The sequence below is a fragment of the Colletotrichum chrysophilum genome (assembly GCF_026319265.1).
Source record: "Colletotrichum chrysophilum strain AFK26 chromosome Unknown scaffold_380, whole genome shotgun sequence".
NCBI classification, from domain to species: domain Eukaryota; kingdom Fungi; phylum Ascomycota; class Sordariomycetes; order Glomerellales; family Glomerellaceae; genus Colletotrichum; species Colletotrichum chrysophilum.
In genome coordinates this window covers 1-10,477 of record NW_026517667.1, presented here as the reverse complement: position 1 = coordinate 10,477, position 10,477 = coordinate 1, and the positions used below count along the sequence as shown (strand labels likewise).

The 10,477-nt window shown below is 55.2% G+C and overlaps 3 protein-coding genes across 3 annotated transcripts; 1 reads left to right on the top strand and 2 right to left on the bottom strand.

Moving 5' to 3' along the window:
- Positions 1 to 1,801: 1,801 nt before the first annotated feature.
- On the bottom strand, positions 1,802 to 6,160 carry COL26b_014427 (uncharacterized protein; the record flags this gene model as incomplete). The annotated part of the gene is made up of 1 exon (XM_053186998.1): positions 1,802 to 6,160. The coding sequence occupies one exon, from the start codon at positions 6,158 to 6,160 to the stop codon at positions 1,802 to 1,804; it is 4,359 nt and encodes a 1,452-aa protein (XP_053029059.1).
- An 817-nt stretch (positions 6,161 to 6,977) lies between these two features.
- COL26b_014426 (uncharacterized protein) lies at positions 6,978 to 7,796 on the bottom strand (the record flags this gene model as incomplete). The annotated part of the gene is made up of 1 exon (XM_053186997.1): positions 6,978 to 7,796. One exon carries the CDS (start codon positions 7,794 to 7,796, stop codon positions 6,978 to 6,980), a length of 819 nt encoding a protein of 272 aa, XP_053029058.1.
- A 1,182-nt stretch (positions 7,797 to 8,978) lies between these two features.
- On the top strand, positions 8,979 to 10,333 carry COL26b_014425 (uncharacterized protein; the record flags this gene model as incomplete). Its single annotated transcript, XM_053186996.1, has 2 exons — positions 8,979 to 10,008; positions 10,092 to 10,333. Coding segments are annotated over 2 exons (1,272 nt in total), but the record flags the coding sequence as incomplete, so codon positions are not given.
- Positions 10,334 to 10,477: the final 144 nt, after the last annotated feature.

The window sequence follows — 10,477 nt, the reverse complement described above, 5'->3', positions numbered from 1 at the left end:
AACGTGACAGGCCCCCAACGTAAAGGGGATAAGTGGTACGGGATGGAACCTGAGTACCAGAGAGCGGCGGGTTTGTGTGATTGGTTGGACGAGAGGGGGCTGGGGGGGTCCGGAGGAATTGAAGGTATCGTGAGGATGAGCGTTGGATTCGAGATAATTTGGTGTCACTTTGGGACTGAGAGCTTGAGGTTGGTCAGTAGGACTAATGTGACCGCGCCACAGACCCAAGATACTGGTGAAGACGATTCGAACAGAGAGATACAAATGGTGAACCAGGCGGATGCGAAGGTGGGGAGAGGTGATGGGGAGGGGCCAACTTCGGTGTACCCGCTGCCCTCGCAGCCGACGCGGACAGACCGATCAAGAACCCCTACAAACCCGCCGTCTCCTCCGAACTGGCGCGACGTCACCGGACCCGTAGAACGCGAACCGTTTCTGAAGAGTCAGGGATGGGGATGGTTTGCGTCCGCAACTTGGCACTACGGGTCTTCTGGTTTGGGACCGGGAAAGGGGGAGACCAGGGCTAGGGTCCTATCGTGCGGAATCGTAAGCTGGTACTCGCCGGGTTTTTGGGGTGTGATGGTGAAAGAGGAGCAGGAGAGGCTGAATCTAACTGCTGAGGGATATTGGATTGGGGAGGGGAAGGAACAGAATAGGGATCTGGCTTTGGATGAATTGGGCAGGAGGCGGAGGTCGCATCATCTCGGGGGGGCTTCAGAGGAGCTCGCGAAAGAGTTGAAGAGGGAGACGGAGGAGATGCTAAGAGACACTCTGGATTGTAGTGGGATGGAATGGACTGGGACACTGGGGGAAATCACACAGAAGATTGCTTGGCACTTGATGGCTATGGAGCAGACGATACGTTGGGCTGGGGACGAGGGTAACGTGACACAAGTGAAGAACTGGCTGTACAGGATAAGGGGGCAGAGCCATATCTTCCTAGTGTCGTTCCTAGAGTATCCCCATGAGATTGATAAGGAGACTTGGAACATCTATGGGCAGCTTTTCGAAGACACATATTCGAAGTGTCGATATCGATATACCAGACTACTCAATACGCCACTCAACTCACGGGAAAGTAGTTTAAAACAGTCAGCTGAGGAGGTTATGGGTGGAATCTGTGGAATGTTACTAGAAGTCGGCTTTGAGATTGAGAAGGCCTGGTATGCGCTTGAGAAGGGGGCATCACTTAAGATAGTAAGACTGTCTAGGCAGTGGAGAGATGGAGTCAAAGAGCTGAGGGCATGGGTAGGATGGGAGGGAGAGTTTATTAGGTGTGAGAGGGTGTGCAGATGGGATGAGCGGTGTTACATTCCTATGTGGCCGCTGGTGAGATCAGTACGAAGCGGAGATGTTCGACCGGTATCGCAGCACCAGCTGCTTGGGCATAGCTCTACTGACTGGATGATGTGGAGGTTGTTCACACCGGCTACACTTCGGGGCAGCGGGCTTCTGTATGGTTCCCGTGGTACCCGCCTAGGACGAGGGCCGATCTGGTTGGTGAATGAGACTGACTTATGGCAGCCTAAGTGTATTAAGATGGAGGAATTAATGCCTAGTTAAAAAGGAGTAGAAATATCAACAGCACATCAGCAGTATATTTCTACATTCAGCTCTTAAACAAATATTATCGCAATCCTTAGGTATCTTATTATTCACAGAATGAGGGATGTGTAGAGAGACGACAATCAATCAACGCATTTAACATCATGTCGCGAGAGTAACATCTGTCAGCGTTATAAGACTGCCTAGACACAGACGACAGTTGCATTCAGCTCTATGTGACCGCCATCAGCAGTCCTCAGTAGATGCCCCATTCCACGTTCACCTTAGTCCCAGCCGTCGTGCCGGAGCAAGGCATAACTCCCTGGGCACCAATCCTACCGCTGCCGCCAAACCGCTTGATGGATTCATTGATAACATCAATGACATCCTGCCCGCCGACCCTAAACTCTACCGCGCCGCCGGTGCCGCCGGTACGCTCAATCCCAAAGTGGCACGAGCCGAAGTCGAGAATCTCGCGGTGGCCGGTGATGCGGTGAGTGAACTCGGTCGAGCCATCGCCCTCAATGTTCTTGATGATCTGCTTGCAGTCTTCCACTTTGGGAGAGGTATCGCTGCCACGATTCTCGAACGGAGATTCGCCGCAGTGGTCCTTGCCGGGAGGAATGTCGCAGGGGTAGTTGTCGCTGCCGCCCTTCTTGCCGGTTTCCCAGGACTGGAATGCGCGGTCGGGGCTGCAGACGGGAAGCTGAACGAACCCCGGAGTCTGGATGTTGATATCGAGCAGGTCGGATTGGGTTGACTTCTCCAGCGCCATCTGTGTAATATTAAGGCGCTTGTTCTCCTTGTTGTTGTGACGCCACGTGTTGACAGAGCCCTTGACGAGATCGGCTACGGAAAGTCCACCAAAGTCGCCAAGTCTGTCCAGGCCTACAGGCACTGAGAACTTGTTGTCCCGGCAGGTGGTCTGGCAGGGACCCACGTCAGTCACCCGCTTACACTCGCAGATCCGGGCGTCGTCTTTCGGGTCGACGAGGTAGTAGAGCGTGCCATCGTGACAGACTTTGGTGGCCTCTGCGGTGTCGTCGTCGACATATTTGCTGAGGGGATTGCCGCTGCAGCCCTCACCAGAGTTAAGAACGAAGGCGTACGTCTTGGAGCGTCGCCATTGGGCAGGGATGGAATAGCCATAGATGGTCTTGAAGAGATTGGCTTCTATTTCGCCGGCCGTGGAGTCTTTCTGAGAGTCACCCTTCTTCGCCCCGACGATGAGCTTGCCTTCCGACATGAGGTTCCCGAGCACCGTGACGTATTCCTTCTCGCCCCCAAGAAGCTTGCCGAGGGTGTATTCCGTGGCATTCATCCAGCCGAAGATGACCTGGTTCATGTAGTTGGAGAAGTTGTTCTGCTCCTGAGGGGTCCAGGGATCTTGATCTGGACTCGAAAGCATGTCCTTTGCCAGCGTCGTAGTCTGGCCCATGAGCATCAGAACGGTGTCCTTGGTGTTGTCGAACGTCTTGGAGTCCGTGAAGGCCGGCAGCGTCTTGAGAAATCCGTTGAAAAAGGGGCCAGCGCCGCCGAGGGTCCCAATCGTCAAGAGATCAATCAATATGTTTAGCCACTGGTTCGTCTTCTCCTCGGGAATGGGCGCAAAGGTGTCCTCCATTTCATCGCCACCGTTTGCGTAGGGTCCTATCAATTGCAACAGAGTCGTTCGATACGTGTGGTACATTTTGTGGATCTGGATAATGGAGTTCCAGACGAACTGCGCCGCCGGGCCCGATTTGTCACCGTTGGCGCCATTTGGACAATCGATCAACTCGTCGCAGTTGTCCTTTTGCCCGTTCAATGACTCGCAGCGCTTGGAGGCACCCGACTTCAGAGTCCGCTCGAGCGACTCGGAGAAGGTCAGGTGTTGGTCCTTGTCGGTGCTGAACCACTTGGAGACAACCTCACGCCACGCGCTGTCCGCATCCACGGCCTTCCAGCGTTCCTGAGGTGTCACCCTGAACGGATCGGCAACGACATCGGTCTCGCAGGTGAAGTCTTTCCACTTGCCGATGGTCGTAGTGCTCTCCTTCGGGTCGCTGCCGCTCGCCGCCAGCGCAATGAAGGAGGCCCAGTCCTTGGCCGGCTTGGGAACGGAGTTGAAGTCTTGTAGGTCACTGGCCCAGTCTGTGGTGCCTGCCATGCCCAAGCTTGCGTACAGTTTGGCGCGGACGGCCTTGGTGCTCTCGCTCATGTATCCGACCCACTGGTTGTTGTCGTAGACGAGGATGTCGCTGTTGCTGCTGGCGTCGAGTAAATGCGTCACCACGCGGCTCTGTCGCTTGGCCCCGCCACCACTGATAATCTCCTTGATCTCGGCATCGGCAATGTACCCGGCGGTGCCGGTGCATCTTCCAGGTGTTGCGTAGGAAGTCAGGCGGTCACCCGTGAACTTGCAGCCAGGCCCCCAGCAGCCCGCCTCTGCCATTTGGAACGAGCGACCATAGCTGGTGACGCCGACGACGATCTTGTTTCCAGGAACGCCGGCCTTGGTGACCATAGCCAGCGCCTTTCTTGTTTCTGTTAAGTTGACCTGGCTACGGAGGCAGTTGCCCGTGTCGCAGTTCTCCTGGGAATACTGATTATGTGCGTCCCACTGGCCGTGGAGATCGTAGGTCATGTAGACGATGTAGTCGACGACCTTGCTGATATCCTTGATCGGAAACTGCTTCAGGTACCAGTACGAGGCAGGCGCAGCAATAGCGACGGTCTTCCCGGGGAGGAGGTTCTTAAGGACGGCGAGGAATGCCAAGTAGTTGGGACCGTCCTCGGCCTTGCCAGGGTCAAAGTCGGGAAGGTCTGGTGCACCGGGGTATTCCCAGTCAATGTCGACACCGTCCAGCTCGTGGGTTTTGATGAAGTTCGCAATGTTCGTGGCCATCTTCATACGGTTGGCTGGCTTAACACCCTCACGAAATATGAAGTATGTGTCGGGAAAGGTTGAGAAGTCCCAGCCGCCAAAGGACAGAATCCTCTTGGCGCCCCTGACACGCTTGAACTCGTTGAACTGGTATGAAGAAAGTGCATCGCCGACCTTGACCTCATAGGAAGGCGTCAGGGTGCCGAATCCAAAGTGTAGGTGGGTGTACTTGGAAGTGTCAATCTGCAGCGCATCCTGGTAGAGGCACTTGCGACCCAGACCATAGCCCTGGAAGTAGGCGAGCTTGATGGCGCCGCTTCCTGTGCCCCTCACCACTTCAACGCCGCAGTTGGAGATGCATCCGTAGGTCCCGTTCTTGGCTGTCCCCGGCGGGCCGGTGTTGGTGTCGATGCAGAAGTCTCTTGTGATGCCGCACTGGCCCCAAATGTTGCAGCAGGCGTTCAGGGGGCACGGGTTTAGGTCGGCAATCTTCCCTCCGTCCGTCGGCGGCTTGGAGCCCGGCTTTTGCGGACCACACTGAGCGTTGGCGATCGGGGCGGGGAACGGAGGCGTTCCCTTGCTCAGACACATCTTTGTCTTGGTGTAGAGCATGGCGCAGCCCGACCAGCCCCACGTGTTCTTGTTGAAGCTCTCAATGTCGTCGTTTGTCAGACTGTACTCGGCTCCGAGGTTGGCACAGTTGTCGTCTTGCTGGACATCATACGCGAAGCACGATCCGTCCGCCCCGGGCTTGGGGCTGAAGTCTGGAAGAGAACAGCAGACATGCTGCTTTGGCTTCAGCTTGCTGCAGATGCCGGGGTTGAACTTTTCAAAGTCTGCACCCGAGATGCCACACTTAACTGCCAGTTCTGCACAACCCTGACCCGATTCGACTTGGACAGTTCTGCAGTCGGCCCGCGTTTCGAGAGCGTTGGAACGAGCGAGGAAGGTCGAGTTGCTGGTAGTCGAGTTGTTGCTTACAGTGCCGTTGAGAAGGGGCGTGGTGAAAGTGGCCTTGCCGGGGAATTCCTGCGAATCCGCAAAGGAGAGGCATGTGGCGTTGGCCCAGGACTTGATGGCGTTCTGAATAGGAGCGAAGGTGGCGTTGCTGGTAACGATGACGCCGAAGATGTGGGTGCCATCGTAATCAGGGCTGCAGAGCTGCATGGCCAAGCTCGGTGTGGTGACATTGAGAGTGTCAAAGTTGTCCTCAAATATCTGCAGGGCTGACCCGCTGAGGCCCTGGTTCAGCAGACCACGGCCAATGTAGACACCGACAGTTGCTTGTCCAGACCGGCCGTAGAGTATGAAAGGCCGATCCGAGGCTCCATGGCCGTTGTCGATGTACTCGCGAGTTTGCGCCACGAGCGACCGGATAGCGGCCTTGGCCAGACCAAAGCCCTCGTGCCACCAGCCGAGTTTGAATTTGACATCAACAGGGCTGGCGGCGTCAAGAAGCCTGGCGGCGACCGGCTCCGCGTCCAGGTTGTTGAAATCCGTGCCATAGGAGGAGCAAGCCGCGATGCGATGAGTGGACTCGGGGTCGTCGACAGGGTCGTAGAGAGAGAAGCCATAGAACATGGTCTGCTGGCACCTCTTGATTATGTTGAAGTTGGGATAGACGGACCAGTTGCCCGAGCTTGGGCCGGCTTCCACACATCTTCCGGGGCATACGTCAATAGCCTGTATAGCCGCTGGGAGAACAATGGAAGCGGCAAGTGCCAACTTGCGCCATGGGGATTTGACCATGACGCCGAGTCCTAAATGGGAACAGAGATGTCAGAGAATATCGGCAATGGTTGTTCAGTCCCGCTTCCAATCCAAAGACGACGAAGACGAGGACGACAGACGAAAGCGACAGAGATGAGGACGACAGAGATGGGGACGACAAGAAGTGATCCAGTCCAAGAAAATCTTTACAACGTACGTACCTTCAGGAGTGGCTTGAGTAGTAGAACTGGAGATCTTGGTCGGATACCAGATGCTATTCGACCCATTGCTCGCAATAGACCCGACGTTATATAAGCACGTCTGATGCCATACTGATCGCATTTGCTTCGGTTTCGCCCCCAATCTCTCGTTCACAAAAAGGGGTGAAGTTCATCACGAGGCATATTCGTGCCAAGGACCTACGGGTCAGCAGAGGAGGTAAGGGAGGTAAGACAGAGTAGCATCAGAGAAAGGACTATTGAATAGATGGATTGCGGTGGTGTGGAGAGGCAAGTGCCCCTGCAAGCCGACTCGTGCCGTCCTCAAATACCGCATACGTTGGCCATAGGGTTATCTCGGTGATCCAATCTGGCCTTCGTAAACATTTCCGCTGGGATTGTGTGACAATCAGCGAGGTGTGCTCAAAAGCGTTAATCTGTTATTTGAAAGCAAAAATGGAAACTTTGAAGCGAGAAGGCAGATGGTGGTATTCGAGAAACAACTACTGGCTAGATGGATTGTAACCCCTGTACGTACAAAGCCGACTTCGTTAAGAGGACACGGAAATGAGATGACATTTGAAGCTCCTTGTGCAAGTTGGTGTGGGGATGAGGGAATGAAGCCGCCCGTGTTCTGATTAGGCAAATAGGAAAGCGGCGGCGCCGAGGGCAGCCGCGAGGATTGCGCCACCTGCAACGGCGGACTTGTGGATAGCCTGGTCCTCCTTTGGGCAGTCAGCGGGTCGATGCAGCCGTCTGCACCTCCGGGCTTGCTCATCGGCCTCCATGCTCTCTACCGCAGCCTTGTCGATCTTGACTCTGCAGGGGTTGGAGGTCGGGGTCGAAGACATGGTGGCGATGACTGCACAAGTACCATACTGCTTGTTCTGACCCGAAAGGGGTTCTGGGACATTGTGCGTCTTGTCCGTCACGGTGATGGCGACTCCGACGTGGGCGGGACAGTTCCCCCTATTGGCCGTGTCAGCAACGAGGTCGGCGGTTTGAGCGCCTTCCTTGATGTTGAAGTCGACCCAGAGCTTGTCGCTGCTGTTGCTGATGATGCTGACCTCGTCGCCGCTCTCGTCACATTTTCTCCACCAAGCGGTCCAGAGCAGCTTCAACGGGCCCTCGATGTTGAAGTCCATGAACGCATAGAGGAGGTAGGGCTCGCTGGTGTAGTTGGCGAATTCCAGGTCGAAAGTTCTCTCGTTGACCTTGTCGAGCATGGTCATGGAGCCGTTGAGGACGTCAAGATCAATCAGGGGCTTGAGGTTCTCGGCCAGCTTGGCGTTCTGGAGCGCAAAGACAATTGGGAATCTTTCCATCGGCGCATACGTCTCCTTCTCGCGCGGGAAGACCACGCCGATATCCAGCACGCCGTCGGCAGCATGGCCAATGGCCCCGAGGTAGACCGACGCTCCCACGAGAGTCCACACGGCATGAAAGACGAGATGCATCGCGGTTTGTTCTTGTGCTGAAGGCTGACTGTCGCTGCTGTCCCTAGTAGCGGTAATAATTATCGTGATGCTGATGGTGATAAGGGTGATGAGATGCTGGTGAGGTGAAGAAGATTTTGCAAGACTTGGGCATCTGTCGCGCCACGGTTTGTTTGCGACTCAAATGAATAAGAAATGAAGCGACCAATGACAAAGAGGCCGCAGCGGGATGCCACTTGACTGCGCGGAGGTGGCGCTCCAAATGATATTCCACCGTCCCCGAAGTCCCCTGCATCCCGCATTGCCAGGATCAAAAGGTTCCGCCTGCTTGGCTCGCTTGGCGCCGTGCCGTTTACCGTCACGGCGCGATCCTTCAGATCGGCAGCATGGTACGGATATGCTACCGGCTAAATACGCGTCTGATGACAAGATTGTGCTTGATGTTTCTTTATGTTGCATACAAACAACCCATCTCTTTCAGAAGGTGTGTCTTGGTGAAAATCTCGATAGTGTTGTACCTTTTGGTCTCTGGTTCAAGCCTTCGCGAACCCAGACTTGTCAAGTGTTGAATAGTCACTTTTGGCTTATGCTACATGCTACCAAGGCGGTACGTACCGGGTAACTTTCGCCCCGGTTAAGCGTAAAAGCGCCGCACACTCTAAGATGACCTCGTCCAAGAATAAGGCCCTGTCAGCCTCGCTCCACGGAGAGTTGCCTTGCGAAGTAGCGGGAGCCTTATCCGTAGAAGGATCGCCAACCAGGCTTAGACAAAGTAAATTAAGTAGGCACAACTACGCGAGACAAACGGAAACAAATTTCACCGCCTCGCAGGACCAGGACTGACTGCAGTCAGCAGACTATTGCCCAACTTCATTTCCCTTCTTCGGTCAAATGCGGGACACCTTCGTTTTTGGTGCAATTCTTCAACTCTTACGGGTATCCCGTTCTCCTGCCTAGTTCGGTCGAAAAGAAAACTTATTCGAGTCACGATGCCACACTCATGGTTGTGACGCTGGATCATCAGACCGCAAAGCGAACAAAAGTCCGCGTCTCTCGACGCACCAAGTATAAGTTGCCTGCCTAACATTTACTGGAGATACCAGAAGAGCCCATTCATCTCCCATAGGACAATTCATCCGCCTTCAGTTGGCTTCTGGTCTCTGGTTAACTGCCCCGTTTCTCATCCGACAGACGCTGTGGATCATGCACTTCACGCGTCTTCATATCGTTGCAACCCTGGCCGGGCTCTTCTGGGGTCCGGCCTTGATTTCGGCGGGGCTATATGTCCGCCGGGGTGTTGAGTGCTTCTTCGAGATGCCCGCTGAGAGTGGTGAGACGTGCGAGAGCCTCGCCTCTAGCTGGGGCATCTCAGTCAACGAGTTCATCAACATCAACCCCGGTGTAACCTGCCCCAATCTTGAGGCGGGCAAAAACTATTGCGTCGTCGGCGAGTTTACTCCCGATGAGCCCACCACTTCCCCGTCCCAGCCCTCGAGTACCACTCCCAGTACCACGACGAAGCCTACCACTACCTCCCAGCCGTCAACAACTCTCCAGACCACTACTACCACCACCGCTCCTTCTGGGCCAACTGTTTCTCCTGTCATGCCTGGAGTGGTCGACAACTGTGATGGCTTTTACAAGGTCCAGTCTGGCGACAACTGCGACATCATCGCCCAGAAGAACGGTATCACGGTGGCTCAGCTGAAGACCTGGAACACGGACATCAACGCCGGCTGCACAAACCTATGGGCTGACTATTACATCTGCACTCATGTTCCCGGTGCCGCTGTACCCACGACCACCATGCGGACTACCACCACAACAACCGCTGCCCCAGGCCCGACCGTTTCCCCCGTCATGCCAGGAGCCGCCGCCAACTGCGACCGCTACTACAAGATCCAGTCTGGTGATGGGTGCGACTCGGTCGCCTCCAAGGCCGGCATCACCGTCGCGCAGTTGAAGGCTTGGAACACCGAAATCAATGCTTCATGCTCGAATCTCTGGCTCGACTACTACGTCTGCACCCACAGCCCCGGTGCCGTCACGCCAACAACGACGAAGACGACCGCCGGCACGCCGGGGCCGACCAACACGCCCCAGCTGCCCGGTGCCGTGGGAAACTGTGACAAATGGTACAAGATTGCCTCCGGCGACACCTGCGATACGGTCGCCGCGAAGAACAAGATTACCGTAGCCATGTTCCGCAGCTACAATACCCAGATCAACTCCGGTACGTTCATTCCCCTGTAACCCTGCACACATCGACCTCGGTTGTTCTCCTTTGCAGCTTGCTCACACGTCTTTCTAATGCAGCCTGCAACAACAATCTTCTCAAGGACTACTACGCCTGCGTCAGCATTCCCGGCGCTGCTACACCCATGCCCGGCATCGTGTCCAACTGCAGCCGTTTCTACAAAGTTGTCTCAGGGGACTCGTGCGATGCTATTGCAAACAAGGCCGGCATCACCGTGGCTAATTTCCGGAAATGGAACACACAAATCAACTCGGGATGCACCAACCTATGGCTTGATGCTCTGGTCTGCACGAATGCCTATGTATTATTCGCAGGCGATTCTAGTAAAATCGGCCATACAAATGGCGGAAGGTGGTCCGGGCGTTGGAGCAGAATCGGTTGGACTCGGGACGGAGCTGTAATTGGGTGGTGTTTAACCCCAAGTGGAGACTCTAGCTTAGGGTTA